At 51.8% G+C, this 19,213-nt stretch overlaps 1 protein-coding gene across 8 annotated transcripts in view; it reads right to left on the reverse strand.

Annotated features, from left to right (window-relative positions):
- The window catches only part of TRAF1 (TNF receptor associated factor 1), a 30,377-nt gene extending 14,018 nt beyond the window's left edge, over nucleotides 1-16,359 (reverse strand). Inside the window, exons 1-4 of one of the 8 annotated variants that reach the window (XM_086683871.1) lie at nucleotides 16,204-16,359; nucleotides 5,568-5,820; nucleotides 5,079-5,469; nucleotides 2,916-3,000 (exon numbers count right to left, since the gene is read on the reverse strand). In XM_086683871.1, the coding sequence (XP_086539997.1) occupies nucleotides 2,916-3,000; nucleotides 5,079-5,218 (225 nt within the window). In that variant the 5' untranslated portion in view covers nucleotides 5,219-5,469; nucleotides 5,568-5,820; nucleotides 16,204-16,359. Of the gene's footprint in view, nucleotides 1-2,915; nucleotides 3,001-3,398; nucleotides 4,326-5,078; nucleotides 5,470-5,567; nucleotides 5,821-6,457; nucleotides 8,387-8,465; nucleotides 8,642-9,027; nucleotides 9,324-16,203 lie in introns of those variants that run through there. The other 7 variants (XM_086683869.1, XM_086683872.1, XM_086683867.1 and 4 more) reach the window with 7 other exon arrangements.
- Nucleotides 16,360-19,213: the final 2,854 nt, after the last annotated feature.

Here is a 19,213-nt window from a genome sequence, read left to right on the forward strand (position 1 = left end):
AGGAACGTCATTCCAGGCAAGAATGCAGCCTCTAACTAGGCCAACGGTGATCCTTTAATATCTGCGTCTTACGTTAGCTGATCAACCCGTGGCCGTGAGCATTTCTGGGACAGATGTTACTCTAATGAAGTCAGAAGACAAGGACACGCCGATAAGCAGATGGCATGGAAAGTGTTCACAAGGCCAGGCACCTCTGGGCTGGACCCTGCACCCCATCTCCCAGGTTTCCCCAGATGCACAAACTTCAGGATGACCACATATGCAAAGTGTTGACTCCTAATCAGCTGCTTTGGTCAAAAGTCCCCCAAAGTTCCCATCAGGGGCAGGAGGGGTCAGAGGAACCTCTGGTCTTTCCAGTCGTGGCTTTGTGCAGGTGTGAGACTTCTGGCTCATGCTGGCCCCCAGCTTTCCACTGGGGGTGCAGTGCCGACCTCCTCAGGCAGGGAAGCGGGGGTGGGGATGGGGTCTGCCGTTGCCTGCGCCCAAGAGGCAAAGGCCTCCCACGCAGGCAGCACCCGCTCCCACCTGGAAGCCTGTCATGGTTCCTATCATTCCACCATTAGAGTCATTTCACTGGATTTAAGGCGGCAAGCTTCAAACTGTGCCCTGCAGGACGCCAGGAGCCCCTAAAGTTCCTCGGGAGCTGGGACAGAAGGAAAGGGCACAACTAAAGGTTACGGGGTGTCAGGCTCCCCCTCAGTCCGATTCACAAAGATGAGAAATTAAAGCCCCTGGAGAGATCTAAACTCTCTCTTACTTATATTACCTGAGATTTTACAAGGCGTGTGTATTAATTTTGTTAAGAGGCAAACATAAACCAAATTGGAAACGATCTTCCTGGAGCACTCAAGCAGGCAGGGGCCTCAGAAGGCATGTGGCATACGGCCTCCTCTTTGCGGGTGGAGTGGGGGGTCCCCCGCAGAGCCAGGGGTCTGCTGGGGTCTCAGGGTTAGCTCACTAACACGTCCCAACGGGGAGGCCTGCCTCAGTGCATCCAATTAGCTCTTATACCGTGTTGCAAGCTGCACAGTTCTAGAAAAATGCATCGGGTCCTCGCTCTGATTTCCTTGAGGGCCTGCAGGGGAGGGGCTGCTGAGGAAAGGATGCGGGGGGGGGCCCTCAAAACCAGCTCTGGTCGGGGGCAGGAAATTCCTCCAACTCTCTGCAGGAAGGGGGCCAGGATGGAGAAGGGAGAGGAAGGTGTGGAGACTTGTCGGCCTCTGGCTTCCACAGGAGGGAAGGAGAGACGCCCACACAGGTACTCTGGACATCACAGGTCCTGGAAAGGCGTGGCAGAAGCCAAATTCGCTTCTTCGTTTTACAGATGGAGAAGCAGGCACGGGCATTATCTTGGCCGCGCACGGAGTCTACAACATCCCTGGACACCAGGCTCCTGACCGCTGGGCTGTGGTTTCAGGACAAGGAGGGAACTTGGGCTGAAAGAAGCCAGGTATCTCGCAGACAGAGAGGGTGGCCGAACGGTGAGACCCCGGTCACTAGGGCGTTTCACGCCGAGACTCCCCAATGGGTGTTGGGGCCCTACGTGTAAGACCAGGGGTGTGGATTTAGAGCTATGGTTCTTACAGCTTGGGACCAATACAAGTTTTGTTTTGTTTTTTTAAGCCAGAAGATTAACATAAACATTGCCACTTTTTTTTTTAATTTTACCAAGTAAACACTTTATCAAAAATCCCACCATCTATTATCACTCTCATTTCATTTGTACAAAGACACGTACAGGGAGGGCATAATCCCAGGGTAAAGGTTGATTCTATAAGTGGGAAAGATTCTAGTTTTATATATAAAAAAAAAAAACAGGGCGCCTGGGTGGCGCAGTCGGTTAAGCGTCCGACTTCAGCCAGGTCACGATCTCGCGGTCCGTGAGTTTGAGCCCCGCGTCAGGCTCTGGGCTGATGGCTCGGAGCCTGGAGCCTGTTTCCGTATCTGTGTCTCCCTCTCTCTCTGCCCCGTTCACGCTCTGTCTCTCTCTGTCCCAAAAATAAATAAACGTTGAAAAAAAAAATTAAAAAAAAAAAAAAACAACCCCACAAACTCACTACGATTTCCTTATTCTTATCACTTTGTCATATACCGGGGGGGACTGGACCAGATCCGGCCGGCATGTGGGAATCTGCCCTGGAGACATGCCGGGTGAGGGTTCTTCCAGCTTGGTAGGGACAGAGTTCTAAACTGCGGTGCCTGAGAATGTGTCTTTGGCCCCTCACACGTCCAGTGCTATTTCTTGTTCGTAGAAGCACAGCGGAACTTGAGACAGAAGCTGAGAATGCCTCTCCCTGTCCCTGGATACAGGGGCAGAAAGAAGTGTCTCGATCAAGAGGTGATGCACCTGTCCATAAAGGGCCAGATGGCAAATATTTAGCACTTTGAAGCCTCCGTGGCAACTACTCACCTCTACTGTTGTAGGGCAAAAGCAGCCACGCACAATACGTAAATAAATGAGCAGGTAGTGGCTGCAAACCAATAAAACTTTATTTATGGACACAGAAATTTGAATTTCATAAAATTTTCACGTGTCCCAAGATGCCATTCCTTTGGCTTCTTAAAACCATTTGAAACATAAAAGCCATTCTTAGCTTGTGGGACACACAAAAAACAAACAAAGAAACAAAAACAGGTGGCAAGCTAGATGTGGCCCATGGGCCGTAGCTTGCAGACCTCTGGTCTAGACTGGTGTCCTCGCCCTGAATCTGTCACAGATCGGCGAGGTATCTTTGGGTAAGTCCCTTTGCCACTGTGAATGTCAGTCCGCCCACTGCTTACAAACTGATGCAGTCCAGACTCCAGACAAGGGGGCAGGTATCTTCCAGAGACTTTGTGGGCCGCTGCCCAATGGCTTCAACCTCGACAAAAGGGAAAAAAAAGGACAAACACTCTTTCCAGGCCGTGCCACGTACCTTCTCCTGAGACAGAAGGCTTCCTGGGCTTACAGACTGGGGGTCGTCCCCTCTGCATTTTGGACACATCCGGTCCTCACCATTCCTGGGGACACATGAACAAAGCCTGCTGAGTGAAGTATTCGTGGCTTCCCGGCACCAACCTCCATCCTTGTCGCTGCAAACGCCCAGGCCGTGCCCGGTTCCGCAGCTGATTTCAGTAAGCGTGCAGGCAGGTCCACAGCCCCAGACCCACCATTCCCAAACTTCAAAAGTACTGGGCACCCGGTACCTTCCCATAGTTCGCAGTGAGCTCAGTTAGCTGCTGCGCCTGCCCTGGAGCGACTGGAGGCTATCATCACCCTTACCTACCCCACGTAGTGGGAGCCCTTCTGTTTCACGGCAGAAATATTAACATGTCCCCGTCCCCGCTGGAAGAATTACGTAGTAATGCACTGACTGCCTTTCCTAAAATCTGAAAAAGTCCCGAATTCCAAAATATACCTGAGCCCAGGGGTTCCGGTAGGGATTTGTGGATGCGTGGTTATATTTGCTCTTCCCGGCTTCCTCTATTAGGCTTTGGGTCTCTTACTTTCAGTAATTCTGGATGAGCACAGTCAGAATAAGAAGGGGCCTCAGAGAACAACCAGCCTGGGTTTCCTAACCAGGAGTGGGTATCAGACTCTGAGAGCAATGACACACGGATCTATGTGCTTTGAGAAAGCTCCCGAGGGGTTCTGAGCCACAATGAGAGCCACCGGTCAGGCCCACCTTACACGGGAGGAAAACGAGGCCTCGGGGACGTATGAGTTGGCCAAGTGCAGACCGATTCAGGAGCTGGGCAGAACAGACCCGTTGCAAAAAGCCTGAGATGAACCCCCCCCAAAATCAGCTTGATGGTAAAAGCAGTCAAGCTTTGCTCCCCGCCCTCCCCCCCCCATTCCCAGCCTGGCTTTTCCACAGCCACATCCTCTCCGCTCCTCACAGCCTCCCCAGGCAAAGCCCCAAGCAAAGGTCACGTTGGCGCAAGGCAGTTTGGGAGCACGTTGGCCAGGAAGCTGACCGGGGACAGGCTGCCCTAATCTCTCCATTAGGCCTCATTGTCCCCATCTGTAAAACAGGACAATAACGGTATCCACCTTTCCTGCCTTCTTGGAAGAGCCAAGGAAACAGTGCTTGGCACACAGCAGGTGCATAATAGTTGCCTCGGATGGGATGTCGATGATCATATTGTCACACCTGAATTATTTATATTGTAACTACAAATATACACGTTTTTACATATTATATACAGCATGTATGATGTATATGTACTTGATACATATGTAAAATGTATATTCTATGTAAATACATGTATCTGTATTTATATGCGGATATACACAATCTAATATATTATACAGAAATAGATAAATATAGATGTGTATAAACATAGACATCTGCTTCCCCTTTAAAATTTTTTTTTTTCCAACGTTTATTTATTTTTGGGACAGAGAGAGACAGAGCATGAACGGGGGAGGGGCAGAGAGAGAGGGAGACACAGAATCGGAAACAGGCTCCAGGCTCTGAGCCATCAGCCCAGAGCCTGACACGGGGCTCGAACTCACGGACCGCGAGATCGTGACCTGGCTGAAGTCGGACGCTTAACCGACTGCGCCACCCAGGCGCCCCTACTTCCCCTTTAAAGGCACGGCCAGCACAAAATATAAGGAGGTGGGTGGTATCGTGGAAAGAGATGTATTTTATGGCACTTTGTCATTTGCTATGGGAGCTTATGCTCATCCTGACAAGAACTGGCTTGTGCATTGTTGGTTGGGCCTCGTACCAATCCCGGGAGGCAGAAAAGAGCTTTGCAGGCATTTTACAGATGGAGAAGCTGAGGCTTCGAGATGTTAGGCACTTTGCACAGGCCACACAGGCAGAAAGTAGCCCCGCTGGCTGCAGAGCCCACCCCCCCCCCGCCCCCCGCCCCGGGTGGCCTTCTGCGCGGGTGCGGACAGCTTTCGGTGCCTGCTTCTCTCTCCGCCACCAGTCAGAAGGGCCAGTGGCATGGACTGCATGGAAAGGGTGTGGAAACTGAGGCCCGGCCAGGTGGTCACCCGCCTAAAGCCATCGGTTCCTCTCACCCTCTCCTCCTGTCAGGGGTCCCTCCCTGCCCACCCACCCTTTGCTCCTCCGACCCCTCACCTCACGTTCTCAGAGAGACAGGCAGCACAGCAGAGGGCCCTGGGCTCTGGTGGGTCCGGGCAGGCGGTGGGGGGCCACCCAAAGGGAAACTCGTTCTCATCAGGGGCTGGGCGGGGGCTGCTGGCTGAGCCAGAGGCCATCCCGGGGTCCCAGGCTGGCCTGGGGGGCCCGTCTACGCTCCTCTGGGGCGGGGACCGGGCCTGTAAAGTCTGTGCTGAGAGAAGAGGTGAGTTCTCTCTGGTGAGCAGGAGTCTGACAACTTTATCTTTTTGCTGGCTTGTGTGGTTCAACGTCACGGCTGAGTCACAGCAGGGATGGGGCAGGAATTACCCTTTGTGGTGCAAAAAATCCCCTGGATGGTGACTGAAGGCTTTAGGAGTGTCCAGTCATTCTTTAAAGTGAGAGAGAAAAGAAAACAAGTCAGAGAGAAAAAAGAACCGTGCCGCAGATTTTCAGGAACTGCAGTCAAAAGTTCCCCTCTCTGAGCACCTTGGGCTGCTTCCTGCTGGCTTCCTCCTCCTCCTCCTCCTCCTGGGGACTTCAGTGGCGCGGTCACAGCCAGTGTTCCCTGGCACCCTGAAGCAGCCTAGAATTCTCGGTGAGGGTGCTCACCGCCCCAGTGGAAATCCCCAGGGTTCTGGAGGCTGGTTCAAAAATGCAAGCTCCAGGCGCTTTAGCTGTGCGCTGGCCCGAGTGTCTCAGGTAACAGTCACTTCCTCACAGTGGGTCTTCTTAACCTCATCTGTAAAAAAAGAGTCGTAACAGGTTGTCTCCAAGGCCCCTCTGGGCTCTGAGATTCTGGAAGCCGGTGGCCAAGCCACCGGAGGCAGCTGAGAGGCTTCTGATACCCCGGCCCTGCCCGTGGCATTCCTTGTCAGTCACGGTGATGACACAGGGCTCTCCGCTCCTTTGAAATTAGGCCTCGGGACCATGATCTGGGCCCCCCCCCCGCAATGCCCCACTCAGGAAGTCATAGGTGGCCACATACTTGGGTCAGGCGCTACCGCGTCCTGGCTCTGAGGAGAACAAAGCTCGAAATAAATACTAGGTCGCAGGAGTTGGGCTCAGCGGCCAAGTGGGACGGAGACCCATGGCTGTGTAGGAACTATGGTCCCTGGTATGTCTTCTGCATCCTGGGCAACATTTTCCTTCCTACTCCATAGAGCAACCTGCTGAGAATCCACTGGCCGCATATAGGCACAGAGGAACGAGACGCCTGGTCCAGAGTCAAAGCCCCCAGTAGCGGAGCATCAGCAACAGGTCTGTGGGACTCTAAGATCTGTGTTCTTTTACCCAAGCGCGAGGGACAAAAAACAAGGCAACATGGTGGTGCTTACAGAGCTGGGATGGAGGGCAGAGATCCCAGCCTGTTTTCTCACCTACTGGATGGTAGATCCACATCTTCCTATCCTGCTGGATTTTGCAAACTTTCATAGTGATTTCAAATCATAGGCTTTGAGGTCTGACACATGGGAGTTGGGATCCTGGGTCTTCCATTTACTAGCTTTGGGTCCTGGGACATGGCCTTTAACTCCTCTGAATGTCAGTCTGTGCATCTGTGAAATGGGGATAATAGTTTCCACCTTCCCCGTCTGGTGTGATGGCGGAATGAGGTGAAGGGTGGGAACCTGGCGTGGTGCATGGCCCAAGGGGACTGCTTGGAAGGCTTTGGCATGGTGTTCCACTCAGGGCCACTGTGCTCCTAGCTCTTCAAGATCAGGGAACAGAATTAAGATGGTAAATTTTGCTTATATAGCGTTTTCACACCCATCAACTTTACTTGAGCCTCGTAAGTGGGCAAGGCAGGTCAGATGCTGTCCTCTGACCCCAGAAAAATTCAATTGCCCCTCTTCGCTGGAACGACACTGGGGCTCCTGGCAAAGGGCATGGTACCCTACCACGGCCGTGTAAACTGGGACCTCCCTCCTCACCAGGGCCAGCCATGGCCTGGCCCTCTCAGCAAACGACCTCGAGGCCTACTTCAGAGAAAGGCAGTCCCTTAACCACATACCCCAAACCTGCAAACTTCCCTGCATCCCCACCAATTCTTTCTTTCCCCTCCTTCGGCACAGACAGGATCTTATCTCCCATCCAAGTTCTGGGTCCCTTTCTCCTAGTCCCCTTTCTCTCCTCTCCATCTTCCAATGCCTCCTTCTCCACCAGCTCTTCCATACGAACATCAAAATATGCCCAAGTTGTTCCAATAATAAAAGTGGAAAATGATCGGTACGGCATTTTAGGGCCACGTTAAGTACTTTTAACTGTCTCAGCTAATCTTCACATGATCCTTAACAGGCAGGCATTGTCCATCATCATCATCATCATCATCCCCATTTTACAGATCAGAAACTGAGGCACAAACCGGTTAAGTGACTTGTCCAAGATCTCGCAGATAGTGTGCGGGGACCCCTGACCCCAGAGCCTGTGCTTTAACCACACGGTCTGCTTTAAACTGCTCTTCACCCTTATCCCAAAGTCCTCCCCTGCTTCGACACTCTCTCCTCACTTTATCAGAACTTCTGGAAAAGACTGGCTCCATGGAGAATTCCTCACTCGAATCTCCGGGAACCATCTCCCCAAGATTCTCAATGTTGGAGTCACCAAATGCCCGGGGCCTGTCCCCGCTATCCAACCTGCCCTCTGGCCAGCGCCTCACACCATTGGTGGCTTCTCCTTTCAAATTCCCTTCCTTCCTTTGGCTTTCGCACCCTCTCCGTGTACCTCCCACCCCCCCACTTCTCCGGACAGTCCTTATCTTCTCCTTGCCCCCCTTCTCTTCTGCTCTGAACCTCCACTGGCCCCATCTCCGTGGCTCCACCGCGGGATCTGCACGGTTGGAGTCTCTCCGCGCCGCATACACCCCCTCCTCCCAGCCGTCCACTTGCCCTTTCCGGCGCGCTTGACCAGACCCCTGGGTCTCTGTGGGCTGGCCCCAGGATGGGGTTGGGCGCCCGGCTTTTCGATCCCATAGAGTCCCCCACAGCCCCCTGCTCCATGAGGCCGATGCCGGATTGCCTGTCTGTGCCCCCCAGCCTCAATCGTGCATCCCTCCCGACCCCGGGCAGGTGACTGTCGCCTCGCCACCGCCACATCAGGTGCGTGCCCAGCGCCGAGAGCAGAGCGGCGCCCGCCACTCTTCTAGGAGGGGGCGAACCCCCGGGGCTGCCCCCGCTGCCCGCAGGAAGGGCTGGGGTAGGAGTCCGGGGGCGGGTTCCGCAGCCGCGGCGTCCAGGTCACGGGCCGCGCCGGGAGGCCTGCGCCTGGGGAGTCCCCCGCCCGAGCCAGCGGGAGCCGGGGCGGCCCGGGCCGGGGAGCGCGGGGGCGGGGGCCGCCAGCAGCCCCGGGGCGGGGTGGCCTGGGGTGGGGGCGGGGTGCAGTGCAACCAACCTCGGCGCCGCCGCCGCCGTCGCCGTCGCCTCCCCGCCGCCCAGCGGGAGCTTCCGGTGGGGCGCCGGGGACGTGGCCCGGGAGGCGGAAGCCGGGAAGGCCCGGGGCAGGTCCCCGCGGCCCCCGCCGACGCCCCCGGCCGTCCCGGGGGCGGGGCGGGCGCCTCCCCGATGGGGAAACTGAGGCTTGGGGCGGGATCTGCCCCAAGGGGCGCCGGCACGCCGCCACGGCCCTTCTCCCCTGGCACAAATGCGGGACTCAGAAAAGCATTCGCGGAGGAAAGGAATGCGCACCTGGGACTCGCCCCCCTGCCCGCCCCCCCCCGCCGGCTTGCCTGAAATCCCGCGTGGGGACGGGACGAGCAGCAGCAACACCGCCAAGCTTGGCTCTCCTGGGTTGGCGCCAGGAGCCGGGCCCGGGGCTCGCGCGGCTGCGGGCTGCTCGGCGCGCAGCGGTCCGCAGAGATGCTGCAGAGCGGTTCCGAAGGCACGCGACCAAACTGGATGTTTTAAGGCACCGAGTCTGGTTTCACCTACATACGCCCGCACACCAGGCCACTTACCCGCCGTGCGTTTGGGTGCATCAGTCAAAATCGTTACGGAACTTAGTGGAATTTTTAAGAGATACGAACGGCCTTCGGTTTTATGAATTTGACGAAGGCTCCTTCTTCATCACGCCTCTGATAGCTGCAAGACTGTTAGCTGAGGGAGGAGTGAGGCTGCCCACTTGGTTGGTTTGCTTTGGTTTTAGTTACTGGGAGAGACATCTAGTAAGTTCTCTTTATGTGTCAGGATCTCTTTTTTTTTTTTGGTCTGATACTTAACTGTGTTTTTATTAAAAAAAAATTTAATATTTCTTTGCTTATTTATTTATTTATTTATTTATTTATTGGGGGGGGGGGGAGAATGAGCGGGGGAGGGGCAGAGAGAGAGAGAGAGAGAGAGAGAGAGAGAGAGAGAATCCCAAGCAGGCACCCACCCTCAGCCTGGAGCTGGAGGCGACCGATCTCCCCAACCCTGGGGTCGTGACCCGAGCTGAAATCAGACTCATGCTTAAGCACCTGTGTCCACCCAGGTCCCGCCCCCCACGCCCAGGGTTTAGTATTTTAACCTGAGATGTGTTTAAGCCTCCTTAAGAAGGGCAGACCTTCTTCTAGCTTCTGAGGGAGTAGCTGATGCTTCAGGCAGAGAGCTGTGCTGCTGAAGGGCGAGCCTTCAGGTCCTCCCTGGAGGGGACACACCTGCTCAAGCAGAGGGTCTCAGGGGCTTCTAATAGTGGCAGTCTGTGGGAAGTTTGACCAGTGGTGTCCTCTGGAGGGTCTTTCAATCCTGAGAGGAAAGGATTGAGTTTTGCATCTCTGGTTTAAAAACTCATTGATTCGGGGCATTTGGGTGGTTCCGTTGGTTAAGCCTCCGACTTCAGCTTGGGTCACGATCTCACGTTTGTGAGTTCAAGCCCCCAGCCGGGCTCTATCCTGACAGCTTGGAGCCTGGAGCCTGCTTCGGATTCTGTGTCTCCCTCTCTCTCTTCTCTCTCTCTCTCTCTCTCTCCCTCCGGCACTCGTGCTCTGTCTCTGTCTCTCTCTCAAAAATAAATAAACATTAAAAAATGTTTCTAAATTAAAAAAACCGATTCCCGACTCAGTCCAATCCGGGAAGGATTTGGGACCTGTGAAAGCCATTCTCTGGTCCCACCTCTCTCCCAACCACCTCTCCGCCCCCCAAAACAAAGCAGTGTAAGTGCACCAGCAGCCTGACCTCACTCTCTTCATGTGTCACTTCCTGTTTTCAAATTAATGAGCTCATTTGGTGGAAATTCACCAAGGGAAATAGTTTAATTTTGGAAAGTACCAAAAACTTATCTGTAGTCATTTGGCTTATTCTGGGGGGCTCTTGAAATTGAGGGGGACTCACCAGAGGACCTCTGAGTGCTCGGGGAATGGCGAGGCTGAAGAAATTGAAAGCCAAGCCCCATGAGGCTGAATCTGACTCAGAAAGGAAATGAAACCTTTTGGAGACCACTCATCTCTACCCGGTAGAGAAAAAAAAAATTTTTTTTTTTCTAAAAATAAGTTTAAAAAGAAATGTAGTCCGTCTGGCTAAGCCCTAAGATCTGGTGGTCTGAGCGTGAGGCCGCGACTGAGGAACAAGAAAGAGAAGGGAAGTAGGGAGGGTTTGAGCCTCAGCGGTTCCTTTCACATCTGTATCTGCTGGGTTCGTTCTAAGAGGCACCAAAAGACTTCCATCCTCCGCTTCTGCCCCAAACCTTCAGCCACCAGGCTCTTGATATTGAAGTTGCCCTCCTGTGCTCCTAGCCTTTTGAGCTTGTGGCTCCTGAAAGGAGCTATGTGCTGAACGATCAGAAGGACGCTGGGTAATTAAAGTTTTGTGAGCCGTGCTGCACTGTTCGAGCACATGTGACAAGCCCCTTACGTGTCCGACCACCTCCTGGCCTGCCCTATTTCCTAGAGCAGAGATTTTTAATCCCTTCCAAGATGGAGAATAGAAAAACGGTAAAAGCTGACCACGCTCTGACAACTTGGTACTGGGAGAAAAGGGACTGTAATCTTCCCTCTCTCTGCCCCCACCCGAAATCTCTAAGCGATATACTGGAGGATATATGTATATACTGGAAAGAGCACTGGATTAGAAGTCAGACTTGCGTTCCATTTGGTTTTTCCTCGCCTCTAACCAGTTGTTTGGGATAAATAAATGAATGCTTAAGTCATAGTCCAAAAAAAAATAGTTCATAGATTTTTTTTTTTTTTAATAGTGGAAAATAACCTTAAAGACCATAGAATGGGTTGGGTTTTTTCAAACTTCGTATTAGCTGTAGGACTGTGTCTTTGAATGCTTTCTCTCATGGAACCCAAATAGATAAAAATGCAAGGAGCAGAGACTGTGTCAAACAGAGCAGGTGGCCCGGAGCCTGTGCACTGGCCTTCTGTCCTCCCTAGCCTGACCTCTGGGCTCTGGGGATGTGCTTTAGAAAATCATGGACCGGGGCGCCTGGGTGGCGCAGTCGGTTAAGCGTCCGACTTCAGCCAGGTCACGATCTCGCGGTCTGTGAGTTCGAGCCCCTCATCGGGCTCTGGGCTGATGGCTCGGAGCCTGGAGCCTGTTTCCGATTCTGTGTCTCCCTCTCTCTCTGCCCCTCCCCCATTCATGCTCTGTCTCTCTCTGTCCCAAAAAAAAAAAAAAAAAAAAAAAAAAAACGTTGGAAAATCATGGACCTAATGAGATGTTCTCAGGTCCCACATGTGGAAACCGGGATTCTCTCCCGGTCTGACTTGCCTCAGCTGTCCCAGGCCGTTCACCCTGAACTCTGACAACCGTGACTTTACATGCGCTATGGAGTTCAGCTGCTGGTGACCCAGGGCATTAGAGGAAGGGAGACGTTCCCCTGGACTGGGTCATCAGCCTTCTGGGGGAAGGCAGGATCAGGTGTCAGCCTAAGCATCTGGAGGATTGGGGTCTGTGGTTAGGGTAAAAATGATGACAGTGACAAGAGGGGAACAGATACCCTCAGGGATCCTTTGCACACCACGATTTTTAGTTTACAGAATCCAGGTCTAGGGTACAGGTGCGTGAGGTGGGGCCACCCGACTCCTTGATCCAGACCAATATGGCAGCTCACCCTCCAGCCCCTTAATTCTGGACATTTCTTTAACAAGAGACACCTTAATGTCTTCTTCGGGGAGAGGAGAGGAGCTGAGTCATGGTGATCCATTTAAAGGTCAGGGGGGATCTTCCTGAGGGCGGGCTGGTAGAGGAGAAGGAACTCAGAGAGCCCATTCTGGGGGAGGATAGAAGGTGCGTCACAGTTGCTGCAGACATTTTCAATGACCTCACCCTGCGTGTATTTACTGAACATTTACATGGTGTTAGGCCATAAGCAAGGCCCCACTCTACCGCTGTGAATGACACAGACATGGCTCCTAGCCCATCATGGCTACCATCTGGATGTACATGAACCAACTGCGTGAATCCAGTCAGCGAATGACAGCCAACTGGGCATGCTGCTATTTGTCAACAACCCTTAAAATGTGGAGTCCAGGATGGGCTATCCTCCCTCTGCTTCGAAATACTGACGGCTCCCGATTTTTCCCTTATATTCCTTCTTTTCGTTGCCAGTAACCTGCCTTGTTCCTCGTATTCACAGCCTGTGTTTAGTAAAAACAGTTAGTGAACAGCTTTCCCGTTAGCATTATCTTAATCCCCTCTGAGAACTGCTGATTCCTGCGCCAGGAAATGTAATTAAACAGATGATTACAGGCTAGCGGTCACCTAGGAGAGGAGGAGACCAAATTATATTGGGTGCTTCCACCCAAATTCCGTACTTCTCCGGGGTGACTTCTGTACAAAGGACATCAGCGACAAAATAAAGAAATACACCAAATGATTCTGTGAAAACTTTAGCCTCCCTGCTTTGGTGTGATGACGAAAAATGTCCCCCGAGTTTCCTTCCCTCAGCCTCCGTTAACACTCTGTAGGAAAATTATAATACACTATAATAATTATAATACATATAATTTTTATAATAACATAAAAATAATACATATAATTTTTAATATTTTTAATAATAATATAAAAATAATTATAATACATGTAATTTTTATAGTAATATAAAAATTATAATACACTATAATTCCTACTCCGTAAGAATAATATAATAGGCAATTTACAACATGTGCCTATTTACAAGTTTTTTTTTTTTCTTGTGGCCCCATTAGAGTATAGGAGTTATGGGAATATAGGAAATTAGATGCATGAAAGTAGGATTGTATTTGATTTCTTCATTATTGTTGTCGGCTTAGCACAGTGCCTGGCACATGGGAGGCGTTCGATAAACATTTGTTGCATGGGGACTACTGTGCAACACACGATCCGTGCACATTTTCAGGGAAGGCGAGCATCGTTAATGATGCATCATCAGAACACATTTCAGTATCTTAGACTTGGCCGTTTTTAGGGTGTTGTGATGACAGAGGTAGCAAAAATTTGATAAGAAATCTGGAGTTGTTTGTGGAAGGGAGTTTTTAAGTCTGGCGATTTTCACCATCTTAAAATGGTGAGTTTTCCACTCTCCACAGAGTTTCAGATTGTAAGGTCAGGAACAAAGTGCCTCTGAAGTTCCTTGAATTGCAGGCCTCACAGCTGTCCCTAGGGGGTTCCCAATTATTTGTGGGACTGGCCACTTTGAAACTGCAATGGGGATTTCAATTTATGACACAAATGCCAGTGATACTCATGGGGATAGCGACGTGGTTTAGGCAAAGAGCTTGACCGATGGACCCTTTGATAAGGACAGGCTCCTAAGAGGCCAATAATGAGGAAGGCAAACATCTTTGGATTAATACTAGTCACCTACTCCCTCTCTTCACTGTCTCTGGTCACCTGTGTACCCTGCTCTAAAAGCTTGGTTTTACGTGTGTTAAATTCCTTCTTTCGTGGGATCTGGCCATCAAGACTCTCCTAAAGGTGGACGCCCCGGGCCTCCAAGGCCTTTTCCTGGGCTACAGACACACTGCTGTGCCTTTACACATACTTTTGAGAGATTGGGTTTCCCAGGCTCTCGGCTGGTGCAAAACAAGAAAACTGGATGTTTTAGCTCAACGGCAGTCAACCTCAGGCTGAGGAGGGGCATATCCCACTCCGTCCTGAGGACTCAGCCTGAGAGAGAAAAATCAGGCAGTGGGGAGAGCTTTTGCTTAGGATTCAGGACTGTGGGGAAAGTCCCATCCACCCTTGGGCCTCATTTTCCCCCATCTGTGAACTGGGAGAATGACCTCAGAGGAATCCTTCAGGGCAAACCCTTTAGCCACTCACGCCCTGGTGCTGGAGAAGGGGCTCCTCTCCCCACCTGGACCAGGACCACCTCTATAACGGATGCTGGAAGCTTCCACCGGATGCCTCGTCTTTTCGGACTCCAGACTTTTTTTTTTTTTTTTTTTTTTTAATAAGAGAAAACAATGTGAAAAACCTCCTCTGATGAATTTCTTTCAGAGCTCGAGCCAGATGAATTCCCAGCACAAGCCAAGACTTGGCAGCAAGAATGTGGGATGGGGAGTAAGAGGCTAAGAATCACGGCTATAGCTAGTACTCCGTCGAAATAAGAAAACAATGCCCAAGCTCGGGGCTGGGGAGGGTTGTGAGTGTGGGGTTGGTATTTGTTCATCTCTTCTGACCTTACTATCTTACACAAGGGAAAATGGGGGCCCAGGGAGGGGAACGAGCTTGCACAGCAAGTCACAGGTCCAGAGGGGTCTTCCTCTATGTTCTGGTGCTCTTTTGTCCCAAGATGTCTCAGTAATACCCCGTCCTGTCTTGTTCCAGCCTGCATGTTGCACACAGTGGGGGCCCGGTAACTATCTGTTATGAGGGATTTATTTTCCATCTTAAGAGGATCCAGGGATAGTAGGAAGACATCCGTCCTACCATTCACACCTGTAGGTTCCCAGCGTGAATTTTAACAAATACACTTTTAGCTTAAACCATGAGCCTCTTTGCTCATTTTATTTTATTATTTATTTTTTTAGGTTTATTTATTTATTTTGAGAGAGAGAGCAAGCAAGGGAGGGGCAGAGAGAAGAAAAGAGAGAATCCTGAGCAGGCTCCCGAGTGTCAGCACAGAGGCCGATGCGGGGCTTGAACTCTCGAACCTTGAGATCACGACCTGAGCTGAAATCAAGAGTCGGATGCTTAACCGACCGAGCCACCCAGAAGCCCCTATTATTTATTTATTTTTAAAGTGAGCTCAGGGCGCCTGGGTGGCTCAGTCGGTTAAGCATCTGACTTCGGCTCAGGTCATGATCTCATGGTTTGTGAGTTCAAGCCCCGCGATGGGCTCTGTGCTGACAGCCCAGAGCCTGCTTCGGATTCTGTATCTCCCTCTCTCTGACCCTTCCCCTCTCACACTGTAGCTCCCTGTCTCTTAAAAATAAATAAACATTAAAAAAAAATTAAAGTGGGCTCTATACCCAACGTGGGGCTTGAACTCACAACCCCCAGATCAAAAGTCACATGCCCTACTGACTGACTGAGCCAGCCAGGTGTCCCGTATTTGCTCATTTAAAAAGAACCATAGTATATACATTCAGCAACACTTTCTGGGGGAGAGCGTTGTCTTAATCATTTGGGAGCTGTAACTGACGCATTTTGGAAATGTAAAAATCGAATAGGCCAGAAAAGCCATTCTTTCTGGCTGCCATCCTCGGGTACTATTGTTGGTAACCAGTGTCCGGCCACACAGCCTGAGCCTTGGGTAGGGTCCGCCGGCCTCTCTGCCCCTCTGATGCCTGCAGCTGGAGCTGCCCGGGGAGGCTCGGGCCCTGGCACCAGCCTCTGCCCAGTATTGCTTCTCCTTTCAGAGAGAACATGTCTGCACACAAGCCCTCCTGAACCAGCTTGGAATCCCTCCAAGGACAGACCTGGAGACCAGCCAGGAGCAAGGGTGCTCCTGGGAAGGACGCATCCATGGGAAGCAGAGACCGTGGCAGGCTTGCAGGATGGCCGGGTCTTCCGAGGTTTGAAGAAAAACTGGAAATCTGGATTTTTATGCAGAACGTCCTGATTTTTAGAACGCTCCGTGAGCCGAAACACAAATCCAAACTGGACGAGCGTCCCCACAAACTGTGGGCTCCTATTTGCACCCCCTGATGGAGCCTGGCACACACGTGACCTAGGCAGGCAAGCCCTGCCCAGAGCTCACCCAGACTTTGCACGAACTGCGTACTTACCCAGGTGCAGACCTTGCAGGCACGTGATGGAGAGAAGTCATCAGACGTTTACATACACTCGCTATCTCCTACGACGTCATCGTAGTCTGTTAACTTTCCAGCTAAGGAGACCGAGTGTCATCTCCAAAGTCAAGTAGCTAGCGTGTGGCTGGGCTTGCACCCTGGGCTGCAGACCACAAAGCTAGTGAATGGCCACCCAAACCGCCTCCCAGGTGCCTGTACTCCCAACTGAAAGCCTGCTGATTTGCATCCCTTGCTAAACTCAGCTCCTTGCGCTCAGGGACTGTGTCTCATCTGTCGCTGCATCCCCATCCCCTAGCACAGGGCACAGTGGAACATAGAAAGTGCTCAATAAATACTTGGTTGGGGGGGCTGTCCTCAGGCAAACAGACAAGTGTGCATAGACAGTCCCTATGAACCCACGTAGAGTCACCTAACTCTACCATGCCCAGGAACACCTGGACACTCAGCCTCCCACGGGAACACCCCCCTGCCCCCGTCCCCCACCTCCCAGGGCATCCAACCGAGCTGGGCCTCCCTGAGCCCCCCTGCCAGCCTCGCCCAAAACCTTCACAAATCGTTTCCTGGAAATCTCAAGGCGGCCGTGGTGTTCTTTTTCCCTAACTCAGGAGACAACTCAGCAGTTTTGTTTTTCAAAGTCTGGGACTCATAAACCTGGAATCCTTTCTTCGTTTTTTCCACTAGAATTTTCCTTGGCTGGACGCCTCTCCCCAGGGCCTTGGCCAAGAGGTTACGCTCAGCACGCCCTCTGCCGGGCTCGGTCCTCCCAACCCAGTGGGCAGTTGCAGAGGGGGAAAGACGGGACCTGTCTCAGATGCAATCACTTTACAGAGGGGGAAACTGAGTCAGGCGGTGGTAATGGGGTGAGGTTGGGGAAGGTAGGCTCTTTCCAAGTATGTGCCAATGTGTGCTACGACTAAGTGGCTTTGTGATTTTAAACTTAACAGAAGACCATCGGGGAAGGGGAGGGGAAAAATAGTTTCAGAGAGGGAGGCAAACCTCTAAGAGACTCTTAAATGCAGAGAACAAACTGAGGGTTGATGGGGGGGGGGCTGTGGGAGGGGAAAATGGGTGATGGGCACTGAGGAGGGCACTTGTGGGACAAGCACTGGGTGTTGTATGTAAGCGATGAATCACGGGAATCTACCCCCGAAACTAAGAGCACACCGTATACGATGTATGTTAGCCAACCTGACGATAAGTTATATTTAAAAATAAAATAAACTAGGGGCGCCTGGGTGGCGCAGTCGGTTAAGCGTCCGACTTCAGCCAGGTCACGATCTCGCAGTCCGTGAGTTCGAGCCCCGCGTCAGGCTCTGGGCTGATGGCTCAGAGCCTGGAGCCTGTTTCCGATTCTGTGTCTCCCTCTCTCTCTGCCCCTCCCCCATTCATGCTTTGTCTCTCTCTGTCCCAAAAAATAAATGAAACGTTGAAAAAAAAAATTTAAAAATAAAATAAACTAAAAAAAAAAAAAAAAAGAAGAAGAAGAAGAAAGAGCTTCCAGAGCTCCAACATGGCAGAAAAAGCTCTCTGCTCTCGCTGGCCTCTGTGTGGGGCAGAAGGCAGAGGTCTGGGAACTTGGTCAGGTTCCACTTTTTCCTTGACTCCCCATCACATTTAATTGGCAAGGAAATCAAGACACGGAGGGAGGTTGGGGGAAGGAGCAGGAGTGACATTCTCTGAGCGTCGGCTCTGTGGTAGCTGTGTGGACAAGGTCTCTCTCGCTTAATTGTCGCAGCAGCCTCGTTGCTGACGTAAGTGGTTTTGTCTCCATTTTACAGGTTAACGCATAGAGGCTGAGGGCGGTCTCGAGATCGGCAAAGCTGGGGTTTGAATCCGAACCTGCTGTTTTCTTGGCTTTGCAGGCTTCTAGGTTTTTCCCATTTGGCTTCAGTGGGCCCAGGGTGAAGATTTTGCGGTTGGGCTCATGGACACAAGGTTTTTATGGCCCTTCTGCTCAGAAAGGACGGCCCTCCCCTAGGCCTCTCGCAGAGGGCAGCTTGGGGGGCCCCGGGGCAATGGGCTGGGCAGCTCCGTCAGGCTTGAGGCTGAGGGCCCCAGGGCTGGAAGGAGGGTCCTGGGACAAGCAGCTGCGCCAAGACCCCTTAACTAAGAGTAAAAAGAGGATTGGGTGTCTTTATAAACTGAACTCAGGAGAAGATCCAAGGGGCAAGGGTTTTCCTGGAAAAGAAAGCAAGTCCTGGAAGGTTTTTGTTTTGTTTTTCTTCTTAATGGGACCCTGGTTAATGACTCAAGGAAATGAAGAACACATTTCACCAAGAATTAGTCACTGCCTTTCTCAACCCGCCCTCCATCTTGCTGCCCCGTTGGAAACCTTCAGGACTGACTTCCTGCAGACAAAGATCCAAACCCCGTGTCTTGTTCATGTCGGGTCTGGCTCGGCCTTATCTTTCACTTGTCCCGTTTAAACAAACTACTTAGTGGTAATCTATACACTCCTCCTCGATTCCACCACTGGGCGTGTGTCCACACAGTTCCCCCCCTCTGAAAGAGGCTGCCTTCTCCATGGAACCTTCTCTACTGCGTCCAGCAGGGACTATGCTGCCTCGGGCTGGCCTTACGGATACATGTGCCAGTTCTCCTCAGAGACCGGAACTCTTGAGAAACAGTGGTGGAGGCACCTTTGATTCCCCTGCGTGAGCGCGCGTGTGTGTGTGTCCTTCGTACTACTTAGCGGTATGGTGTAATGGCAAAAGCCCCGAGACCCTTGGGGCTGCCTTTAGATTAGAGCTGAGCAAATTTTGTGTTGGAGTGAGCTCTTGTGTGGCCCCCTTTCTCAAGTCAAGAAAGAGGGGCTTCTTTGCACCTGAAACTAATATAATATTGTATGTTAATTATACTGAAAGAGACAGGGAAGGACGGAGAGAGACAGATGTTCCCTGGAGTCTACTCAGAAAGCTTAATATGTGTCTATGGTAGTTTGAGACGGGGAGACAGGGGGACTGGCATCTCACAGCCACCATAGAAA

This window comes from Puma concolor, chromosome D4 (genome assembly GCF_028749965.1).
Source record: "Puma concolor isolate L17-30 chromosome D4, mPumCon1.1.hap2, whole genome shotgun sequence".
Lineage (NCBI taxonomy): Eukaryota > Metazoa > Chordata > Mammalia > Carnivora > Felidae > Puma > Puma concolor.